At 46.1% G+C, this 25,609-nt stretch overlaps 1 protein-coding gene across 1 annotated transcript in view; it reads left to right on the forward strand.

Annotated features, from left to right (window-relative positions):
* The first annotated feature begins 3,225 nt into the window (after positions 1–3,225).
* The window catches only part of LOC147616763 (uncharacterized), a 53,037-nt gene continuing 30,653 nt past the window's right edge, over positions 3,226–25,609 (forward strand). Inside the window, exon 1 of the mRNA XM_086777822.1 lies at positions 3,226–5,735. Within this exon, the coding sequence (XP_086633948.1) occupies positions 3,308–5,735 (2,428 nt within the window). The 5' untranslated portion in view covers positions 3,226–3,307. The remainder of the gene's footprint in view (positions 5,736–25,609) is intronic.

Consider the following 25,609-nt stretch of genomic DNA (forward strand, 5'->3'; position numbering starts at 1 on the left):
CCCAAACAAAAAGATATGATGTATGATCTTGCTCATCGTCAATGACAATGTGATTGCCACAACTTCCAACCTCTACATTATGGTTGCCATGCACACTTTCATTACTTTGTCCTCCATGAGCATTTTCACCTTCATCATCTTGATGTTCTTCTGTGTTGTATCTTGCATGTAGAGGATTGAAGTATCTATAACCAGGAGTATCTGCAAAGAAGATTTCATCAATGTCTATGCACTGGGTCAAATGAGGGAGCTTCATCACTTTCCAAACGGTAGCGGATCTCGTCCTGCTCATACCTGTAATTATCCATGAAGCTGTTGGGTAGTATTTCCTCGTGCGAACCATTTTGAGAGAAGAGTACTTTGTAGTGAAGCACCCAACTTGTTGGCTATGTGATTGTCCATGTATATATATGCCCTTTCAAACAAATTTATAGGTGACAAGCATCCTTTGTTTTTCAAGTCTACTTGTCCATAAAGGCAATAGAGTTGATGCCCTCTTGTTATCTCCTCACACTGGAGATATTATGCGAGAAGAACTTGAAATGCGGCTTATGTAAATCTTTCATACAGTATTCTATCATGCCTTCAAATGTATGCATTTTAATCTATCTTAGTCCTCTACACATTACTATAGCACCCTCCAGTTTGAAGAAATCCCAACCTAAATATCTTTTGATGGTTTTGCCTATACTTATGAGTGATGGTGCCATGAGACTTATAACCATTTGAAAATATAAGTGGTTCAAAGTACCACCTTTTTCTAATGCAAACATTCCTTTTCAACAATCCATCCTTATAAAATCTTCGAGTAACATGAGAGATGAATGTCTCTATTTCCTATAGCCACCACAATCACTAATACTTCAAAGAGGTTTTTTTCCTTCTCCAGTGGAAATTGAGGAATTTTGTGGATAGAGGGTTCTGAGTCTACATTCTTTCATTTGTCAAGGGTTGTTTGCCTTTTGAGTTGCGATGTACATATCCTGCACAATAAGGTTTTGCTTAACATTGCTTCATTTTATTACCAAATGAATGTGTAACATTACTTTATTACCGAATCATCCTTGTAAAGGCTAATTAAACCAATTAAAAAAGGACCCAAATGTGGTTGATTTTTAACATTTGGATTCCTGGCTTTAAACACTAAGTGCTTATTAACATTGTGCGTGTTTGTTTGCACATGTATTTTTGAAGTGCCTTCTTAGAGGATATTATTAATTTCTTCTCTTGCAAAATATATTATTCTGCATGATCAATATATTGAGAAAGCAAGGAAAATAAAATTCAATAAGCATAGACACACATATATATATATATATAATTTAACTATTACATAATTAAATAATTAACAACATAATCAACAAAGCAAGGGAAATAAATTTAATAAGCATAGATAGATAGATATATTTATATTATTTAACTGTTACATAATTAAAGAATTAACAACATAATTAACACGGGTTAACTATTATGTAATTAAATAATTAAATAATCAACAACATAATTAACACGGGTTAACTATTACATAATTAAATAATTATCAACATAGAGGTAAGCAAAGAACGTGATAAATGCAAATAGAAGAAACGGCATAAACGGTGTTAGACCGTTAGCCCAATGAGGTAACATAATTAACACGGGTTAACTATTACATGATTAAATAATTATGAACATAGAGGTAAGCAAAGAACGTGATAAATGCAAATAGAAGAAACGGCATAAACGGTGTTAGACCGTTAGCCCAATGCGCAACGTATAAACGCTGAGGGGAAAAAAAACACAGTATAAGTTTAAACGCCAAGGGAAAAAAGGGAAAAAACCAGAGTATAAACAAAATGAAAAGTGTTAGAGGAAAATTGGAAATTCTCCTCCTCAACAATAATTAATTCATAAACAAAATGTGGTTGCTTATACGCTCTGAGTTTTCTAGCATGAATGTCGAGAAAAAGAAATATGAAAACTTTCAATAAGTATATAATTTATAGAAATTGAAAAGGTATATGATGCATCCAACTCTTCTAGAAATCAATGCAGAAACAAGTTTGGGGAAAAACAAAAATGGAGATTCAGATTCTCATAAAGCGCTCTTTGCAGAAGCGCATGCATTCTTTTTGCATGAAGTCACCAAACGGTTTACACAGAAAATATAAATTTGAATACCAATAGAGTGTGCTTTTATCCTTCACTGCACGGAGGCGACAAACAATATAGGCGCCTTCCAGAGGTGTCACAATGTGAGGACATGGATGGCATTTAGCCCTAGGCACAGTAAATGCAAAAGGTTGGGCTTCATCACAAAGTAAGAGTGAGGAAGATGGGCGACAATCCACCTTCATGATATTATTGATATTATGAAGAGGCTTCCTCTTTGGTGGCATCATGAGTAGAGGAAAGAAGAAGTTAAGCAGATTGAATACAAATTAACAGAAACAATACTGCTCATTAAATACTGCAGAAACTGAATCATGCAATGACATGCAAGGTTTTCTAGAATAAGGTACATCATTAGTATGGCATGGAGAGAGAAGTACCACTCAGACGGCAACATGCGAGTTCTCGCATGCAGGTAGAACCTGCCAGAACTCAGAAGAAACCAGAAGATCGTAGTGTCATGTAAAGCAATCTGACACGGCGTGCAACTACAATGTTGGAGAAGATTGGCGAGCAGAACAACGTTCTGGCAGGTAGAACTTGCCAGAACTCAGAAGAAACCAAAAGATCGTAGTGTCATGCAAAGCAATCTGACACGGCATGCAACTACAATGTTGGAGAAGATTGGCGAGCAAAACAACGTTGGCCAGCAATCGAACCTTGGAGAAGCATGTGAATGACAACTAGCAAGGCCCCACCTACAGCCGTCTAATCGAACAACCGGCAAACTCTCGAACGTGCAACCCAACAACGACACCATAGAAGAGAGGCACCTGCACCCGTCCATGTGAAATAGAAGATAACTAGGAAGAACGTTGGAAAAGAAGCACGTGAAAAACCACCAGCAAGCCCACTTACAGCCGTGCAGAGAAACAATCGGCAAACCCTCGAAACCAAACAAGGACACCAGAAAAGATAGACACCTGTAGCCATCCAGACTGATGACTGCAGGAGCGAATAATACTGCGAAAAAGACGATCGAACAAGAGGACACGTGTCAAAAAACCATGCAATAAAATACGCTACAAAGTTTTTTTTTAAATTCCTTCTCATTAATAAATTAATTCAAGAAAAAACATTGGGGTGCTTATTTGGTGCAAATATCCAATTTTGATCACCTCTCTTAAGAGGGGAAGGATCGTTCTACAGGGCAGACATGACAAACACTGTGAGTTGCGCTGCAGTTCCTATCTTCTGCTCGCCCCCCTCCTCCGATTTCCCACCGAGACGAGCTTTCCCGAATGTAGCTCTTTACTCGCCACTTCATCGCTCGGCACCACCCCCACCATCAGCAGGATGTCCAAGTTCGTTAACTTTCTCTGCATCGCTATCCAAACTGAGCTTCCTAATCCTCACTCATGCAGGGCACAACCGCATGAAACACAACAGAAGCGTTGTGGTAGTCAGGGCAATAAGCTCCCCATTGGATTCCGATGAAGACGAGAACTGCGACAGCTACGGAGGATCAGAAGGCAGGCGGCTTCGAGGTGGAAGAAATGCGACTCAGAAAGCAGCAAGGTTTCCACGGGGAAATGTGCAAGAGCTTGAGGAGCCTGCTGCAAGGGCTAATGTTTCCTGGCCATCTCAGGATCAGCATGCCAGGGCTTCGTGGTCATCTGAAAAGCAGCAAACCAGGGCCCTCTCGTCAGCCGAGAATCAACACACTGCGTTCTTGCCATCTCAAAAGCAGCACAGGGATTCTTTCTCATCTCAGAATCCGCACAAGGTATCCTTCTCATCTCAGAATCAACCTATAAACTCCTGGTCACCTGAGGAGAAGCAGGCTAGAGATTCCAGGTCACCTGTGAAGCAGGCTGTGGCTTCCTGGGCATCTGAGAACGAGGGCCGTTTCTTATCTGAGAAGCAGCCTAGAGTTTCTTCACCACGTCAGAATCGACCTTCTAGTCTCCACAACAAGTTCTCCATCTTTGAGGGTGTTGCCGAACCAGACATATTCCAGCTTTCTTCCAACAATGGTGCTGATGCTCCCTTTTTCTCCGCAGAAGAAGCAGATTCTTCCTCGAATTTTGACAGACAAAACGCATCATATAGTAGAGGTCTGGAGCCTAGAGTCCAAAACTTCCAGCCTAGCTTCCAAAATTTCCACCAGGAAGGCTCCGTAGGTGAAGTCAACCCTCAAAAGGGTTCCATGTTTATATCCAAGCTGGAGGAAATATTGTCCAACTTTAAGAAGAAAGATAGTTTTTCTAAACGGAGTGGTTCCATTGCAGGTCTGAATGATGAGGGCACAAGAGATGATTTTGCCCCATCACCTCTGCGAAATCGTTCACATGCTGATCGGGGACTCCGGGGCACAAGTAGTGAACGTAACAGGGCACAAGCCAACAGTGTTTCAAAACCTTTGAGAAAGGACATGCAAAATACAGACTTCAGCCTTCCAACTTCTGTTGAGGATGCAAGTAGGAAGGATGTAAGAGAGAATAGGCAAAGCCGATATGAAGATGGAAGATTTTCTCCAAGGGATGGCGCAGAGGAAAGGCAAAGTGGCCTTGGAGAATGCAGAAAAGAGAATGCAGGAAGAGACCATGAAGCAGGGACTGCACCTTTCAACCTATTTGCAAGTTCCCCTTCTGTACCCTGGGAAGCTGACAGAAGGTACTCAGCTGCTAAGCCACGGATCCCCATTGGAAGAGGGAATGCCAAGGTGCCAGTCCAGCGAGTATCTATGTCTGTTGGTTCTCGGTCGAGCCCCTCTCAAGCATCAGTTCTTGGCAGGAACTCAAAATATTCAAAGCTTGATCCACAGGCTGGAAGAGGGAGTACTGATGTCTTGAAGTCCAGTCGAAGAGCTAAACAAACTGAATCATGGTTTAAGAATAAGGAGGGCAGTGAGATGTGTGGCTTACTGGAGTTGGAAGAAGATGAGGGTACAACTTGGATTGGCTTTCAAAAGTCACGAGCAGGAAAATCTGCAGAGCCAGTGGAGAGTGTCAACTTTGACTGGACTGATTCAGATACTGAAGACGATGCAGATAATACCTTGTCCATCCCTTCAGACGCTGAAGATGATGTTGAAGATGACGTGGCTACTAGTTTGAACTCTGGTACAAGGTTTCGGCATAGCAGGAAATCCAATCAGCCAGCATCAGGGACTCACTCTAAGCACAACTCTTCTGCAATCTCTCGAATGGGTGTGAACACCGGTGCATCTGCGTCTTCTGACGGTGGAGACAGCAGTAAAACTGCAAGCTGGCATAACCACACTCGACCAGATCTCCCTTTTGAATTCCAGTACAGCTATTCAGAGACCCCTAAAGCACCAATTTTACGCTACCGGGAGCGTCCGTATTCTCCATTTGGTCCCACTACGATGGGAAGACCATGGACAGGGCGTGCACCTCTGAAGAAAAGCAAGAAGAAGCTGCCAGAGTTTGATTCTTTCAATCCCCCACCAAGAGGAAAGAAAGGAATAAAGTTTGTTCAAGACCCGGGTCCTTATCCTGAAGGCCAAGGCCCAAAACCATCAAAGTCAAGGGACGAGATTCTGGGAGAGCCTTTGACAAAGGAGGAGATTGTATATCTTGTGGAAAAATGTCAGCGTGAAAGTCGTCAACTCAATCTTGGTATGGTTTGGAATGCTACTAAACTATGCATAGTGCAGGCGTGTTTTCCCAACCATTAATTTTCCTGTTGCAAGTATAGTTGAATTCTTGTGTTTTCTATCATGTCCATGGAAATACGCTTGTGAATGGTTAAATAGTGCCTATGTAAATATGATTGTGGATGGGCAAATAGTAGTGGACGTTTCCTTTGATTAGGTAGTACTACGTTCACTTCTCCATGGCAGAGTCATTGCATACATAAGGGGCTTTGTTCTGATATTTTGGCTGTCCTTAGGAATTCCCCTTACCCTTTGACTTTCCCCTTACCCTTTGAAAGTCATCAATGCCTTTCAACCTGAGGATCATTTCTTTGTAGGTGGCAATTTATTGATTCAAGGGTTTACCCCTCATTTCACAGGGGAGGAGTGGACTCTGTAGGCAGAGGGCTGAAGGTTCTCACCAAGAATGATCAAGGAAATGATGATAAAATGAGGAAGAGGGCAGCCCATATATATACCCCATCATGAGCTGGCTGACTGCCTCCTAGTGGCCTACACGACCTGAAAATAGGTGAAATACTCCATAAAATCGGTGGGCAACCCACATCAAAGGCCCATAAAATAGGGAAAAATATGGGAAAAATGGGGATAAATATGGGGAATGCTTGAGCATAGAAATGCCCCCCATAAACACCAGAAAAGCCACCAACAAGAGATGAAGGGTAGGCTGCTGTTGTCGAAAACCTATCTCCTCGAGTAGCCGTTGCAACGAAATCACCTCACAAGCAATCGAACAAGCCGCTCGATACTCCGCCTCAGTCGATGAAAGCGCCATTGTAGGCTGCTTTTTACTCGTCCATGAAATGGCTCCAGATCCAAGAGCAAAACAATACCCTGTAGTGGATCGTCGGGAATCCGCATCTCCAACCTAGTCGGAGTCGCTCTAGCCACGTAAAGTGGCCCCCTCTCCATAGAAAATGCCAAAATACTTGGTACCTTTCTTGCCACAACATGCGGAGTGCTGCCTGCCAATGAGTGTCGAATGGTGCTTGCATGAAAGCACTGAGAGTTCCCACCACAAATCCACAATCAAGCCGTGTGTTGAGTGTCAAAACCCGAGATCTCTCCGTGAGGAAAATTTGCAAGACAGCCATGAAAAGCAAGACAAAGCAACGAGCCTAACCCTAGAAGGCAAAGCGGAAGAAACATATCTGGGTGCATGCATACTCGCCACCCAACCATGATAGCCGTGAGCGAGGCTCACAATCTTGGCCGTCCCCACCGAGCCACGAGCTAGAGCGTCAAGCTCTCATGAGTGCTCTGCCATCGTCCTCATCCGCGGTACTCTACCACCCGGGGTTGTCCCCCAAGGACGTCAGCCTCCTGCGCGATGGTGCTCTTGCTCCACGCGCTCTGCACTCCTCTGCTCCATCCATTGGTGTGTGCCCAACTGCCCAACTGTTACCCCTCCCCCCAATAAATAGGGAAGGAACGCCCAAAAAGCACACACTATCAATAGCGGACCAAAAAGCACATGTCCGCCCACAACATATCACACTCTAGCTCGCCAATCTGCCTGCCCCTAGCGTGCACATGACATACTCCCCTTCCTCAAAAGAGCTCACTCTTGAGCTCAAGAAAAAGAACTCAAGGAGAAGTTGTCACACTCACAACACTAAAGAAACACCCTCTATTGGTCGAAACCAATAGTCTCAAGGACAATCCGACTAAGAGATCGACTTGCTCAAGTAACATGACATGAGCATCAATTCCTAGTCACAAAAGCTGAATCCGAGCAAATGGATCATCTGAGTAACTTGAAGCTGACAATGCTACCAGTACCAAAGGTAAGCAACCACTGTCCTAAAGAGTTATCCCAAAACTAGAAGTATCTTCCATTTGACTACCATGCTTTCATCTTGATGTCCTCTATAAATCTGGTCTAGAAAAAAAACACAAAACTGGGAAAACGAGAACCTACTATTGAAGCCTGAACCAAGTGGAACACAATAGTAGTCTCTTCCCAAACAAGAGAAGAACCGATCTTCTAGTAAAGAACATCAATTTGTCCTTCGTCACCTCGGAAGTCTAACTTCTAAACAGACCTCGGAAAGTCTATGAGTACCTTGGACATAAGAAACAACTGTTCCAACAGACTTGGTTATGACTCAAGCTAGCATCTATCATAACTGTCTGAATCAAAAGTAAAGTATCTATCCCTCAAAAATGTTGAGATAGCCTTGTGTTTGTAGGCGCAGAGTTTGAATGAAGTCTTGACAATCTGGCGTAGCCCCGTAACATGCGATGGATCATGGCGTCCCATACCACCATGATACACCCCATACCCGTGCAACGATTACTACAAAACACCAGTTTGTGGATCTGTGTCGCGATCTATCAAAAACAATAAATGCCAATGGCTGATCATGTGCCACAAACTGAAACAAGTTCTCGAAAGGAAGAACTCCAAACGAGACTAGTGATCATAACTCGATCCAGGGATAAGACATCTCTGTACACAAAGAAGAACAACCTTGACCAGCATCCCAGTCAAAGTATTTGTCAAAACCCGAGATCTTTCCATGAGGAAAATCTGCAAAACAGCCATGAAAAGCAAGACAAAGCAACAAACCCTAACCCTAGAAGGCAAAGCGGAAGAAACATATCTGGGTGTAGGCATTCTTGCCACCCAACCATGACAGCCATGAGCGAGGCTCACATTCTTGGCCGTCCCCACCGAGCCATGAGCTAGAGCGTTAAGCTCTCACGAGTGCTCTGCCATCGTCCTCATCCGGTGTACTCTACCACCTGGGGTTGTCCCCCAAGGACGTCGGCCTCCTGTGCGATGGTGCTCCTGCTCCACGCGCTCTGCACTCCTCTGCTCCATCCATCGGTGTGTGCCCAACTCTTACCCCTCCCCCCAATAAATAGGGCCCCTCCCCCCAATAAATAGGGAAGGAACAGTCCGAACTTCTATGAGAAAAAGAAAAGAAAAAGTTCGAGAGAAGAAAGGGTTCATGGGAACCCACTTGTTGCTGGACTACTCAGGAAAAAACCCCTGCTTTTTTTATCCTTTTTCTTAATGGCCAGGTAAGTTTTTAACTTTGCTTCTTAAAAAAATAAATAAAAAAATGGCTGCCTAAGAAAGCAACTCGGCCTGCTTTCTTGGTTGCCTACCTGCACCATAGAGAGAGGGGAATCCCGATTTGGCTGCGCCCATCTGGGCTGTCCATCATGCCTTGCCCTAGCCTGCCTGCAGGGTTCTTTGACCTGCCCGCCCTGGCCACGCTCTTGGGCTACCCACTGGCCGCAGGTCAACCTGACTTGGTCGAGCCCAGGCGGAACCTTCTTCCCTGCCCGCAGGCAAAGCTGGGCTTTTGCATGTCACCTCAGCCTGTTTGCGCCCCCCAAGTTGGCTGCCATCTTTGCCGCCACTGTTCCCAGATCTGCCCGCACTCCTGGCTGCCCTGTGTGCCTTGGGCTGGCCACCCACAGGCCTGAACATGGCCGCCTTGTGGGGTGGCCTTTGGCCACCTTGCAGCCCAGCCACGCAGCCGTGGGCTGGCTGCTGGCGACATCTAGGCCGGCCACCATGCCACCAAACCGCCCACAGTTGGGCATGTTCCCACGAGCAAAAGCAACGCAGCAGCAAATCGAAGACAGCCCAAAACACACGAATCCCGAGGCGCTCTACACGACGCAACCATCACGGGCATACAAACATGGCGTTTTTTCTCACAGCAATCATGGTATAAAAACCACGTGCATCCATGGTGCTTGTTCTTGCACACCCGCCAGCTTTCTCTCTCTTTCTCTCTTCATCTTGCTATAACCTACATATGTATGCTGCAGGAAACATAGAAAGAACTCACCCGAAGGTGTCCCGCTTGCATCTTCCTCCCGGAGAGGCTCTGATACCACTGTCAAAATCCCGAGATTTCTCTGAGAGGAAAATCTGCAAAACAGCCATGAAAAGCAAGACAAAGCAACGAACCCTAACCCTAGAAGGCAAAGCAGAAGAAACATATCTGGGTGCAGGCATACTCGCCACCCAACCATGATAGCCGTGAGCGAGGCTCACAATCTTGGCCGTCCCCACCGAGCCACGAGCTAGAGCGTCAAGCTCTCATGAGTGCTCTGCCATCGTCCTCATTTGGTGTACTCTACCACCCGGGGTTGTCCCCTAAGGACATCGGCCTCCTGCACGATGGTGCTCTTGCTCCACGCGCTCTGCACTCCTCTGCTCCATCCATCGGTGTGTGCCCAACTGTTACCCCTCCCCCCAATAAATAGGGAAGGAACGCCCAAAAAGCACACGCTATCAATAGCGGACCAAAAAGCACATGTCTCTCCACAACATATCACACTCTAGCTCGCCAATCTGCCTGCCTCTAGCGTGCACATGACATTGAGCAATCAAATCAAGAAACCAACCAGGTTCCTATATTGAAGTGTAATTGCCACTGGATCGGATCTAGAAGAGGAAAGTTTGATGTCGGGGTCCATGGGGGAAGTGATGGGCTTACAATCTGTCATCCTGAAAGCCTCCAACAGCTTTGTAACATACCGCTGCTGTGAGATGAATATGCCATCTAAGCGTTGAAAAACTCCAATCCAAGAAAGAAGTGAAGCAACCCAAGATTTGTCAGCTCAAATTCTTGACTGAGGGCAATCTTTGTCTGAGCAATGTGTGCTGCATGGCTACTTGTGATGATCAAGTCGTCCACATAGAGAATGATGAGAGTATACAACCCTTTCTCGGGATAAAGTAGAGATTTGGATCAGCCACTGACCGCTTGAAACCCTTTTGTTGAAAGAAAGCATCAATCTTCTCATACCAAGCCTTGGGGGCTTGTTTCAAACCATATAAGGCCTTTTTCAGCTTGTAGACTACACTTTTGGAGCTAAGAACCTGAAATCCCGGGGGCTGTCCCGTATAAACTTCCTCCTTCGAGGTTTTTGTTATTCGTCTACATTCGAGGTTGCAGGATTGTAGAGCCGATAACCTTCAGATTTAGAGCTATAACCAACCAAAATATGATGCTTGGACTTAGTGTCGAGCTTTCCCCTGTCACCATTAGGTACATGAACAAATGCATTAGACCCAAAAACCCGAAAATGAGAAACTGTGGCTTTTCTACCGAGGTAGGCGTGAAAGGGGGTCTATCTTGGCACATTAGTCTTAGGGGACCGATTAAGAATATAAACAACAGTAGCAATTGCCTCTGCCCAAAGCTTTTGAGGAAGACTCCCATGTTCCAACATAGTCCGAGCCATCTCAATCACCATTTGGTTCTTCCGCTCCACCACGCCGTTCTCTGAACGAGTACCTGTGTTGGCAAACTCCCTTTGAATGCCATGTAGCTCACATTATTGGTTAAATTGATGAGAAGTAAACTCGCCGCCTTTATCGGCTCGAAATGTCAAGACAGAGTGTCGCGAGTGTTTCTCCACCAAGGTTCTCCATGTTTGGAATCTGTTGAAAGTTTCATCTTTGGACTTGAGAAAATAGGCCCATGTATATCGGCTAAAATCAACCAAGAGAAAAGCATAATTGGCAGAACCAAGAGACGGAGTGCGCATCGGGCCGTGCAAATCCACATGAACCAACTCCAGAGGTGCCATATCTCGTTGTGTAGCCTTCTTTGGAAAGGCCTCCCAATGTTGTTTCCCTTTGAGGCAAGAGTGACAAGGGCCCTCACGTGTGCCAACATCTGGTAATCCATCCACCAGTTGCTTCCGAAATGCCTTCCGCAAGGCCTCCAAATGAAGATGTCCAAATCTAGCATGCCAAAGGTTGCCTGTGTGGGTACTTGTGTGAGAGTAAAGAGTCGTGAGTTTGTAGTGGCCATGGTCCTCCATGCCTTGGCGAAAGATCTTGTTAGTGAGAGGGTCCCGAATGATCACTGAGTCCTCCATAAACTCCACCTTAGTGCCCAATTTGTAAATCTCATGTACAGAAAGGAGATGAAATCCTAAATCTGGCACACATAGCACTTTGAGGTGTACTTCCCTCCATTGCCATCCGGAATGAGGGACATTGTCCCTTCGCCATGAATGGGGACAATAGAGTTATCTCCAATGGCAACTCTGCCATGGCATTGCTACAGTTCATCAAGCCAATCCTTGCGATAAGTCATGTGCTATGTACCGCTGTCCAAAATTGACTGAGGAGAGTGGGAACAAGAAGAAAGAGCTTGCTCAACCATTGGAGAGGGAGTCTTGGACTCGAGATCAATCAAGGTGACAAAAGCTGACTCCTACACAACTTTGGCGGATGAACTTACCCCTTTGTCCTTTGACTTCCCTTCCAAATCCCACATGCGACTCCGGCATTGTCGCCATAAGTGCCCCTGTTTGGAGCAATAATCACAAACCTTCTGTTTGCTAGAAGAATTAGAAGTTGAAGACCCCTTCGGCTTTGCATCCTTGGGAGTCCTTAGAATCCTTAGAAGGACGTGCCCCCACCTTTGCCTCTGTTAGGCTGTCCCCCTCTCTGTCCAATAAAAGCGTGGTTACCTTTCTTTGAAGAAGAATCCCTGAATCTGCTCTCCTGATCAAGGACCATAGGCACCAGCTCATCCCAGGTAATGGTTTCCATCCATCCGGAGGTAAGGAGTGAAGAATAGAAACTCTCATATTTCGGGGGCAACTGAGCAAGTAGCCGGATGGCCATATGAAACGAGACCCAAGCAGGGGTCACCCCTTCCTGGACTCACTTCTCCAGTTAGCACTTTAATATACACTCTTAAAAGACAATAGCACAAGACAAAATAGCAAAAAGTAATTAACAACTCTGAGCATAGATAGATGACACCACACTGAGGCCGGAACGGCCGGCCCCCCCGCAAGGAAATGATATTATTACTTGGGAGAATTTGTTACAAGTACACGGGCCAAAGGCCAGATTTCCAATAAGCAATGCACAATGAAAACAAAGTATCAAACCCAAACATGTTTGTTGATGCCGAGTCTGCAGTCACCAAGGGCTGCCCCGTCCATAGCACCTTCCAGAGTCACACTTCGCGTGCAATCCACCCGTCCCTGGCACTACGGATCACGCCGTGCCAGTCCTAGCGATGGGGCACCCTCACGGAGTTGACTCGGTGAATGGAAGAGGAGTCCAGACATAGGAGAGCAGGAGAATTCCTCATTCTTCGCGATGAAAATTTTCTGGAGCCACCGTACAGCCAGTAGGAAGAGTGAAACAACCTGGGCCACTTGTAGGAAATGCGTATGTCCTAAATCCACGCGGATAACCCCACTGGTTTGACCTGCTATACCTGCTGTACCTGCTGCTGTACCTGCTGTACGACCAGAATCAGCAAATAATGAAGGTGCTGTACCTGCTGTACCTGCTGGTGTACCTGCTGTACCTGCTGTACGACCAGAATCAGCAATTAATGAAGGTACTGTACCTGCTGTACCTGCTGGTGTACATGCTGTACCTGCTGTACGACCAGAATCAGCAATTAATGAAGGTACCGTACCTGCTGTACCTGCTGTACCTGCTGGTGTACATGCTGTACCTGCTGAACGACCAGAATCAGCAATTAATGAAGGTACTGTACCTGCTGTACCTGCTGTACGACCAGTTTCATGAGAATAATGAGTGCTCCAGCCTGTTTTCTCTAAAATCCCAGCCAACAATTGTGTTTTCTTCCTCTAAAATGCAAGGGAGAGGGCTGGAAGTGAGGCGCCTTCCTCCCATGCAAAAGATTGGGTGTGGTAGGTGGGGTAGGTGGCCAACCCCCACCCCACATGCTATAAAAGGGTGCCCAGGCCAAAAGAGGGTGCCCACACTTATAAAGTGTCCACCTACTTTTAATGAAGTCTGAAACCTGTAAGTTATAAGGCTTATAACTTAAAACTCTTATTTAAATAAGGATTTCCCACCTGTTCACACGCCACAAAACCTGTCAGAAGACAAGGCATTCCACGGCTCACGGGAGGGCGTCCCCGACCCCTGAGCTAGACACACATGTCAGGCATGCAAACGAAACCAGTTCACGCGAAAACATTTCAAAGGCAGGCAAACATGAGTGCACAATGCAACATTGTTAAAGGATAATCTCCGTTCATGTACTTGCACAATACTTGACATTTCCGGGCACAAACAGGCCCACCGGAAAGTCAATTCCAGGTACACACACAGTGTACAATCCACCCGTCCCTGGCACTACGAATCACGCCGTGCCAGTCCTAGCGGTGGTAATCCAGAAACATACACCGTGTGCAATCCACCCGTCCCTGGCACTACGAATCACGCCGTGCCAGTCCTAGCGATGGAGCACCACTACGGAGTATGCTCATCCAGAGCCCAAAGCTCACACAAGAAGATAAGAGGACCATTAGATAGCTCAATGGTGACATCTCCCCGTCTTCTAAACAGTTGTCCGCAACTGAAAAGCTTCCAAATAGTCATGGAGAAGCTGCGGATAATCTTTGAAGTAGTCCTCATCAACCCACTTAGCATCAATGGGGAGATAGTTCTTGAACTTCACCAAATAGCGTCTTACAAGCTTGCCTGCAGATAGCTTACGCTCTTTATGAAACACAATCTGCTCTGGTTGCAAAATCTCTTCCAACTCATCCACTTCTGGTGGATCCTCAATGATAGGAAGACTTGGTTCCGGACCCACATACTTTCGTAAGAGGCTAACATGGAAAGCATTATGTATCTTCCAATGGGATGGCAATGCTAAACGAAAAGCAACTTCATTGATCTGCTCAATGACCTTGAAAGGCCCATAATACCTGGATGAGAGCTTGGGAAACATCCCCTCCTTACCAGATCTCTTACGGAGTCTAGCTTTTTCGAATTTCAGCAATACCCAATCATTTACCTTGACATCCAAATGCTTTCTATGCTTGTCTGCAGCCTTCTTATGCTTCTCTTGAGAACGGGCTATGGCTGTCCGTACCTGTGCAAAGGCAACATCCAAGTCCCTGACAAAGTCATCAGCAGCAAAAATCTCATCCTTAGTACGTAGGATGGGAGGCAATACCACTTTGCCATAAACTATCTCAAAGGGAGCCTTCCCAGTAGAAGCATGCACCGTGTTATTGTATGCAAACTCCACAAGTGGCAAATACTTTTCCCACAAAGTCTTTTGATCAGCTACATAGCATTTGAGAAGGTCCAATACGGCTGAATTTGCTGCTTCACTTTGACCATCGGTTTGAGGATGAAAAGCGGATGAAAAATTCAGCTTTGTGCCCATATTGTCAAAAAGTGCTCTCCAGAAGAGACTGGTAGTTCAAGGATCACGGTCACCCACAATAGATTTAGGCATACCATGATGCTTGAATACCTGTGATAAGAAAACTTTTGCCATATGATCTGCCTTGATCGTTTTCTTGACCGGCAAGAAATGAGCTTGCTTGCTAAACCGGTCAACGATAGTCCATATAGCATCATTACCTTGCTGAGTGCGAGGCAAATCCATGATGAAATCCATAGCTATACTCTCCCATGGCTGCGAGGGAATAGGCAATGGTAGAAGCAACCCAGGAGACTTCTGACGATCAAACTTGACCTTTTGGCAAATGAGGCAAGCACGTACATAAGCCTCAATGTCCTTCCTCATCCCTGGCCAAAAGAAGTAGCGTTCAACCATATGAGTAGTAGGTAGAATACCTCTATGTCCTGCATACGGTGGAGCATGGCATTCTTCCAACACTTTTTGCCTCAAATCTGTGAGCACACAAAGGCAATTATCTTTAAGGAGATACCCATCTTTGATCACATATGATGCATGAGTATGACCAGCCACCAAATCAGCCCATAAATCTGAAAAATCAGCATCTATATGGTACTTATTTTGCATAGACGACAAGTCTCCATGAGAGGCAATTGAGATAGAAGCTACATACGGCCTTCGAGACAATGCATCGGCCACGACATTCTTCTTTCCCGGTGTATGCACAATCTGAAAATGAAACATAGAGAGGAAATTTGCCATCCGCATATGCTTCTCTGAGAGCTTAGTTTGTGTGAGAAAATACCGTAAGCTTTGGTTGTCGGTCTTCACCATAAACTCTGCACCCAGAAGATAGTGCTTCCAAATGGTCAATGCATGAATCACTGCCAATAGCTCCTTCTCATAGATCCCCAAAGAAAGCTCCGTATCACGCAAACGGCGGCTCTCAAATGCCACGGGGTGTCCTTCCTGGTTTAGGACAGCACCTAAACAATCTCCACATGCATCACATTCCACAAAGAATGGCTTGTGCAAGTCAGGAATGATCAACACGGGCCCAGATATGATTGCATCCTTTAGTGAATAGAAAGCTTTGCTTTCCAATGAAGTCTACTGAAAGGAGACTTTCTTCTTTGTGAACTGATGAAGAGGGGCAGCAATCAAAGCAAAATGCCATATGAACCGTCTATAGTATGAGCATAACCCAAGAAAACTACGAATCTCATGCACTGACTTGAGTTCAGGCCAATTCTTGATAGCCTCAATCTTGGCGGGATCCATTCGTATGCCATCTTGAGAAACAATGTGCCCAAGATAATGAATTTCGGAGAGGAAGAACTCACTCTTCTTAGCATTGATGTGAAGTCTATGCTTTCGGAGTTCTTCAAAGACTATGGCCAAATGCTTTCTGTGCTCTTCTTCACTCTTGGAATAAACCAAGATGTCATCGAAGAAAACTCCAGTGAACGATCGATGATCTCTAAAAATCCTGTCCATCATACGGTTAAAAGTGGCAGGAGCATTTGTAAGACCGAAAGGCATAACAAGATACTCGTACAAACCAAATGCTGTCCTGAAAGCTGTCTTATGCACATCCTCTGGTACTACCCATACTTGATGATATCCACTCTTCAAATCAATTCGGCTGAAATATGCCGAGCCATCCAATCTATCCAAAATATCATCAATACGAGGAATAGGAAACCTATTCTTGATGGTTAGTTTATTTAGAGCCCGATAATCCACACACATACGATAAGAGAGATCCTTCTTCTGCACTAGAAGTACGGGAGAGCAATACGGTGAAGAGCTAGGGCGGATCAAACCTTTTTGCATGAGCTCATTGACTTGCTTCATGATCTCCTCCTGCTGTGATGCACTCACACGGTATGCCGGCCTATTTGGTGGAGAACTGCCAGGCACAAGGTCTATACGATGATCCTCCGGCCGTGGTGGTGGTAGCTCCCCTGGAAGTGAATCTGTAAAGCAATCTTCATATTGTTTCAAAAATTCCAGCCTATCACATGTGAGAGAATCAAGAGAATGATCAACATGGTCTACTCTATCACGAACAAAAATCATGTACGAGCAAAGACCCTTTCTCATGGCTTTATTTATTTGAATGTGGGATACAATAGGGATAGAATTCCCTTCCACACCGGCATCAATAACATGCTCTTAGCCCCTATGCATAAATGTGATCCGGTTGGTCTTGTAAGCCTTGCGAGGATCAAGACGGGAGTGCCAAGGCTTTCCAAGCAATACATCACACCCATTTAATGGTGCAATGAGGAAGTTCTCATGGTCCAAATATCCCTGAATATGCATGCGAAGCTTGCCAATAAGGGGTGTGACCTTGACTTGCTTGCCAACAAATGCACTTCCGGCCTCAATCTCCGGTCCCATGTCATCCACACTAATGCCCAATGCTGTAGCCATTTCCAATGATATGAAGTTGTCCGTGGCACAATCATCAAACATAAATAATGCGGGTTGATCTTTGAGCTGTCCCCATGCCTTGCATACCATCCTATCCAAAGCATCATGGGCTGTCCCCCCTTGTACATCGGGCACCATATGCACATTAACCTTGGTTTCCTTTGCATCCTCTTTGCCTGCTTTCTTTGGGCATTGCCGGACCATGTGATCTTTACTACCACAAGAAAAGCACTTACCGTCACGTATATATTGCACCCTTTGTTCCGGAGTAAGTCCATAGTTAGGCCTTTTGTTGGGACGCTTCTTCTCTGAGGTACTTTCAGCTTTTGGAGCTCCCTTAACTTCATTGGAGTCCCTTTTAGGTGGCTGTCCACCCTTATGCAGATTTGGGACAGCCTTGTCCTTCCCCTTTTGAGCATGTCCATCTCTATAATTTTGCTTCAGCTTTTGCTCCAATTGTTCGGTGGCCAAAGCAGCTGAAATGAGCTGTTGTAGAGTGTGGTTTGGGTACAACTCCAAGCCCGATTGGTAAACCGGTTGGAGTCCCGATTCAAACTTTCTCTTGCGTTCCTCATCATTTACCTGCATAATAGGGGAAACTTCCAAGAGTGTTTTCCAAAACTTGGATACATAAGCATGAACTGACTCACCTTCATTCTGCTTAACCCAATCCCACTTCTTGCGGATGTTCTTCTTGGCATTAGGGGGTAAGAATTGGGCATAGAATCTAGTTTTGAATTCAGCCCAAGTGTCCACGGGAGTGCCTGAGAGCTTTTCTGCAAGCCACCAATGAGCGGCCGTGCCCTTCAAGAACATGCTGGCATGCCTCACCTTGGACTTTTCTGAAAAATCCTCATCACTAAAAGCAATGTCAAATTGGGAAACAAATGACATAACCTTGGAAGCATCAAACTCACCATGATATGTCTCGAACTTGACGGATTTGTCCCCGGCTTTGAATTCCTTTTGCTTATGAACATGATGCTCATAATCCCCATGCGTCCTCTTGATTCCACGTTCATGTGGATCAGCCCTGGCATCCATAGATGCTCCTGCATGCTTAGGTGGCATACGTGGACGTGAACCATGTGCTGTACCTGCATGCATGTGTGTAGCCCCACCACTTTCTCTTGCAGCATAAGCATGATCCGGAAAGGATGTGGAGATGGGAGCATGAAGAAATGGCTCTTCATGGGAGAGTTCAACAGGTAAAGTAGTAGTACGGGGATGTCGGTGCTCTCTAAGCCCATGAGAAACCTGCAATGATGAAGAATGAGGCTTGAAACGATCATCTCTAGAAGTAATGTTACCTTCATAGGCATGGCTATGCCTCCCATATAAGGTAGAATCACGTCGGGATGTAATGGAAGGCTCCTCTTTGTGGACAGCAGATTTCAGCTTTGGAGAGGCTATCCCAGGCATGTCCACCAATGGAGATCTCTTTATAACAAGCTCCCCATCCTGGCCCTGCAATACATCACCCTTATCCACTAAGAATGAAAGAGCTAGCTCACGAGGTTTCAGCCCTGATCCACGAGCCAAAGCTTCAAAGTCTTGAAAGACGGTTGCCTCCTTTTTCTTTGCATCTAGCACTTGTTGAATGTGTGGGTCCTCACGTAGGCTGGCCAATTCCATCTCCCTGGCATGGAGAAGCTCTCGCATACGCTGAATTTCTGCATTCATGGCACTTGGCTCTTGCTCTTGCTCCTGCATTTTCTCCTTGCCACGGGACGGCTGTCCCAACCATACATGATCACGGGCATAAGGCATCCGTCCACTTGCTTGTGTTCCACTGGAGTGCCCCTTTGAATTTGGCACTTCCTTGCTACTTGCTTGGCTAGCCATAATAAGAGTAAAGTCACTAATGGAGAGTGGTCAGGAAGCCTTTGGATCGTCTCCCAATGTAGAAAAAGGAAGATCCGTGCTCTGATACCACTGAAACGAGACCCAAGCAGGGGTCACCCCTTCCTGGACTCACTTCTCCAGTTAGCACTTTAATATACACTCTTAAAAGACAATAGCACAAGACAAAATAGCAAAAAGTAATTAACAACTCTGAGCATAGATAGATGACACCACACTGAGGCCGGAACGGCCGGCCCCCCCCCAAGGAAATGATATTATTACTTGGGAGAATTTGTTACAAGTACACGGGCCAAAGGCCAGATTTCCAATAAGCAATGCACAATGAAAACAAAGTATCAAACCCAAACATGTTTGTTGATGCCGAGTCTGCAGTCACCAAGGGCTGCCCCGTCCATAGCACCTTCCAGAGTCACACTTCGCGTGCAATCCACCCGTCCCTGGCACTACGGATCACGCCGTGCCAGTCCTAGCGATGGGGCACCCTCACGGAGTTGACTCGGTGAATGGAAGAGGAGTCCAGACATAGGAGAGCAGGAGAATTCCTCATTCTTCGCGATGAAAATCTTCTGGAGCCACCGTACAGCCAGTAGGAAGAGTGAAACAACCTGGGCCACTTGTAGGAAATGCGTATGTCCTAAATCCACGCGGATAACCCCACTGGTTTGACCTGCTGTACCTGCTGTACCTGCTGCTGTACCTGCTGTACGACCAGAATCAGCAAATAATGAAGGTACTGTACCTGCTGTACCTGTTGCTGTACCTGCTGTACGACCAGAATCAGCAATTAATGAAGGTACTGTACCTGTTGTATCTGCTGGTGTACCTGCTGTACCTGCTGTACGACCAGAATCAGCAATTAATGAAGGTATTGTACTTGCTGTACCTGCTGGTGTAAATGCTGTACCTGCTGTACGACCAGAATCAGCAATTAATGAAGGTACTGTACCTGTTGTACCTGCTGGTGTACCTGCTGTACGACCAGTTTCATGAGAATAATGAGTGCTCCAGCCTGTTTTCTCTAAAATCCCAGCCAACAATTGTGTTTTCTTCCTCTAAAATGCAAGGGAGAGGGCTGGAAGTGAGGCGCCTTCCTCCCATGCAAAAGATTGGGTGTGGTAGGTGGGGTAGGTGGCCAACCCCCACCCCACATGCTATAAAAGGGTGCCCAGGCCAAAAGAGGGTGCCCACACTTATAAAGTGTCCACCTACTTTTAATGAAGTATGAAACCTGTAAGTTATAAGGCTTATAACTTAAAACTCTTATTTAAATAAGGATTTCCCACCTGTTCACACGCCACAAAACCTGTCAGAAGACAAGGCATTCCACGGCTCACGGGAGGGCGTCCCCGACCCCTGAGCTAGACACACATGTCAGGCATGCAAACGAAACCAGTTCACGCGAAAACATTTCAAAGGCAGGCAAACATGAGTGCACAATGCAACATTGTTAAAGGATAATCTCCGTTCATGTACTTGCACAATACTTGACATTTTCGGGCACAAACAGGCCCACCGGAAAGTCAATTCCAAGTACACACACAGTGTACAATCCACCCGTCCCTGGCACTACGAATCACGCCGTGCCAGTCCTAGCGGTGGTAATCTAGAAACATACACCGTGTGCAATCCACCCGTCCCTGGCACTACGAATCACGCCGTGCCAGTCCTAGCGATGGAGCACCACTACGGAGTATGCTCATCCAGAGCCCAAAGCTCACACAAGAAGATAAGAGGACCATTAGATAGCTCAATGGTGACACCATATCCTCAAAGGAAATCTCCTTCCCGCACCCACAAATCTCAGATCGCAATGACTCCAGGTTGTTGATGTGATCCCGCATTAGTGGGTGAAGGCTTCAACATTTGAAGCTCTAGGGAAACTCTCTTCATGGGTGTCTTCCGGTCGTAGATGTTAGAGAGTCTCTTCCAAGCAACATGTGCATGGGTATCCCGTTTGATGTGAGCGATGACTGAGGGTTGAGAGTTTAGTAGAATGAATGACTGAGCACGAGCATTAAGCTGATCCCATAGAGCAGCCTCGTGCGTAAGGGTATCCCTCGTATCCTCATCCTTTGCTGCGTTGGGCCGGAGGACTGGTTGAATGATGAACTCTTGAGAAGTTAGAAACAACTTTGAATTTGAGTTCCTCCGATCATCCTCAATCTGATGGCTAGACTGAAAGAGTGAATCATATTTTGGAGGATATGCTTCGAGCATATGTATCCAAAAGACAGAGTTCATGGGAGGATTATCTTCCTATGTTAGAATTTGCTTATAACAGTACTAAGCATACGAGTACAGGTTTTAGTCCTTTCATGCTTATGTATGGTTTTCAACCTAGATCACCTGTTACAGTAGGATTCTCAGGACTTCAGCATGATGCAGTACGTAATTTTTTGCAAGATATGCAGGAAATGTTACAAGTTGCGAAGGAATCTATTAGAAGTGCTCAAGACCGAGACAGATTTTATTCTAATAGACATTGTTCACCCAGAGAGTTCTCTGAAGGAACGATGGTGTATTTGCGAGTTCCGAAAGATTTCGAGACTTTACGGACAGGTCGATCTCCGAAATTATCCCCTAGATATTGTGGACCATTTCGTATTACACGAAGGATTGGTTCAGTTGCATATGAATTGGATTTGCCTTCTCATGTGAAAGTTCATCCTGTATTTCATGTCAGTAGACTTAAGGAAGTACTGGGTGGAACAGACCAGATAGTTACTCCTGAAGAAATTATAGATGTCGAGGACATGACATTTGTTCTGCACGAACGTGAAAAGATTCTTGGATTTCGTGAAAGAAGATTGCGTAATACGCTTATCACGGAATACAAGATCAAGTGGAAGGATCGTGTTGAGGAGGATGCAACATGGGAGACATTGACTACTCTTCAGAGAGATTACCCTGGCTTTTTAGTGAGCTCAGGAGTGAGCTCTTAGAGGAAGGGGAGTATGTCATGTGCACAGTGTGTATCTACCGTGTGCTACACGCACACAAGACTAGCTTCGAGGTTTGGGGAAGCTTGGAGCTAGGCAGGCTGATTGGCGAGCTGAGTTAGGGATAGACTAACGGGCGGGCACCCAAGTATGGACGGGCGGGCACCCAAGTGTGGACGCCCGATGACCGGCCAAGAGCCTATAAAAGGGTGGCCAAGGTTAGTCATTAGTCATATAGAGTCTCGCGTGATTCGTGAAAGCTCTATGGTTTGGAGAGCCTGGATCTAGTGCATACGTGCACCTGCTTTACGCAGCCGAGGCCGGCAGCAATCTCGAGGCCCGCGAGGGTAGCTTCGTGGCGGTATGGGACGTCGCGAGGTGGAGATTGGTCGGTACGTCAACCTAGTTAGCTCAGCTCGTGGCTCGGTGGGGACAACCAAGACTGTGGGCTTGCCCACGACTGTCATGGTTGGGAGGTGAGTGAGGCCTACACCCCCTTGTTGTCTGTTTGTTTGCAGGTTTCGAGTCGGTTACCAGGAGCGTTCCACGAGGAGATCCGGTGGGGATTTGATAGCTGGACGGCCAGAATATGGGCGCATATCAGTAAGGGCCAAGTACTCCATTTATGGCATGAGTGTGGTGTGTAAAAAAAGCACACGTGGTGCTTTTTGCGTAAAACAGGCCGATTTGGAGCTTTTCAGGTGGGCGCACATCTGAGATGCTTTTTTTGGAACCAAGTATGCTTTTTTGGGTGGTTGGTCACTTCAGCACATAGAATTCTGAAGTCGACCAGAATTTGTGCTTTTTGACACCCCTGAACTGCCTGCTTTTTGGTTTTCCTTCTTGTGCATCACTTCTGTTCTCGATTGTTTAGAAAAGTTTACACCACCACCTCAAGCTTTTACTCTCTTTACAAGTGCTCTTTCCCGACTGATTCATGGCTGAATACATGGATACCTCGGTTTCATCTGTGGAGGTGTCTGGACCTTTGTCAGCCTCTCTTGCAACAACTCAACCTGGAGTAACTACAGTATCTGTTGCTCCTACGCAAGGTGGTGATACAACTCAACCTAGTATACCAAAGGTGTTCCCTCAGTATGTGGGACAATTTTTTTTACATGCTTTTTCTTAGTTTGCTGCTCCGTATTCTGAGTATATGTGTCACCAATTGGCCGACCATTTGGTCCATTCCTAGTTTTTGCGTCTCGTTCACTTGAGGCCAGGCCAGTGTCTCGTGTGAAGAGGCCAGTATTTTGCTGACATGGACGGGAGCCAGACTGGTGCCACCCGTGTGTTAGCAGGATGGTGTCGTATGGACGGGAGCCAGATCAGTGCCACCCGTGTATGACCTGGACTGTGTTCGATCCATGGGACTGTCACGCCAGGTTTTTATGTAATAAATGTCGTGCCAGTTTTGTGCCGATAGATATTTTGTACATGTTCCATGAACGGGAGATATGTCCATGTTATTATTTGCACATGCACACATGATTTGTATGCTTGAAACTGTTTTCGCATGACATGTATTTGTGTGTTTGCCTGCCTGACATGTTACTTACTGAGCGGGGACGCCTGCCAGTGAGTCGTGAAGTCTGCTCTGTATTCTGACGAGTTTCAGTGCATGTGAACAGGTGGTAAGTATATGATACTTGTTGTTTTAATGTTATTTTATTCTAACCCCTTTATTTTATAAGGTTAGGGGATTCACACTTATTTAAAAGTGGGCACCCCCTTTGGGCACCCACTTTGGGGCCAAGGTGGGGAGCCTCACTTTTAAGTGAGTGTGGGGGTGGGCATGGTCACCAACCCCCACTAATCCCCCACATGCAAACGTGGGTATGACCAAGGTTAACTCTACTTTCAATATTATTAAAAAAAGGGCCCCCTTCAAGCGTGTATCCCATCGCTTCTTCCTGGCGTTGCTTCATCACCCTTCGTAAGCTTCCTGGCGGCTGGAGTTTGCTACGCTTGCTGCTGTACGGCTGCTCATCCAATAGGCGGCTGCCTGCCCTGCACAAAGACGGCAGCACCCACTACTCAGCCTGCTGCGCCTGCCCCTCTACAGGCGACTGAACCTGCTGCTGCAGGCGGCTGTCTTCCATCTGCAGGCGGCTGTTTTCCACCTCCTCCTTACTGCTGCGCCTGCTCCTCTCCCAGGCGGCTGGCTGCCCCATTGATTGCATCACCAGGCGGCTGCAGCCAGGCCAACCACTGTTTCTCAGGTGGCTGCGCAGGCTGCTGGGTACCCTCTTCCAACAGGCTTTGATCTCTGTTCCTTCAGGTGGCAGCAAACCCGCAAGAACCTCAGCGTATTGCTCCTACAGGTGGAAGCATTCCTACAGGCGGCTGTTTACTCACTGGCTGCGTTGTCTTGTTCTTTTGCAAGCAAACGTGGGCCATCTTCTCTCTACACTGCAGCCAGGCCTCTCCTCCAAGTGGGTTCTCCTTCTTTCACAACAGGTGGCTGTTATTTCTTGCGGTGGTACTTGCCTTGGTGGTTCACCACGAGGCGACTAAGTCTTCATCAAAGGGACTTCGCATCACCTGGAAGACTTCATCATACTACAAGTATTGGTTTCATATCAACCATCTACAAGTAAGTGATTTTCAGATTTGAGTAAAGTATTAAATGTTTAAATCTGGTAAAAGATTCGTCCCGCTCGGCCTACACCCGTTCGGTGCCGGGTTGTCCAAGCTATATGGGCGAACCTCGGTCCAAAGGTGCTGAGATCGGGAGAGCCAGGCGTTAGTACGAGAGCGCCTGTTTGTGCGTGGTCTCGGAACACCAGTGAGGTGCTCTCCGCGGAGTCCAGTGAAAGCACAGGACCGTAGAGATTGGACCACACTAGTGGTCATTCTGCTTCGAGTTTTCTTCATCGAAATCCGAGCCTACTTGTTTGGTACTGTTTTCATATGTACATGGACATTTTCTGGTTCTCAGAACCCATGGAGCATTGTATTCATTAAATACTCCCAATAAATATATCATATATTGAGGGGGGGGTCGGCCCGTTCCGGCCCCAGTGCTGGTGTCCATCTTTCCATTTCTGTTCATTTAATTTCAAGTTGTTTTAAGTTGTCCATTTCATATTTGTGGTTTTAAAGTTGTGCTTTTAAGCGTGTGGGTGTCCAACGGAGTCTTTCCCACTTGACGGGATCGGTTTCAATATGGGCTATGTGCAACCTCCTTTGACACAACCTTCTCCTATTCCTCAACCTCCTGCATCTCCACAAGTGGATACTTTGTATGCCACTTGTGCATCCCAAATTTTTACATGCTTTTTCTCAGTTTACTGCTCCGTATTCTCAGTATACAGATAGGTGTGGATCCCAATTTTTTACATGCTTTTTCTCAGTTTGCTGCTCTGTATTCTCAGTATACGGAAGAGCCCATGATCCTCCGCATGCTACAGAAACCACAAGATACGCAATCCTGCCTCCCAAAGAGT

This window comes from Cibotium barometz, chromosome 38 (genome assembly GCF_041138505.1).
Source record: "Cibotium barometz isolate CiBa-2024 chromosome 38, ASM4113850v1, whole genome shotgun sequence".
Classification (NCBI taxonomy): Eukaryota; Viridiplantae; Streptophyta; class Polypodiopsida; order Cyatheales; family Cibotiaceae; genus Cibotium; species Cibotium barometz.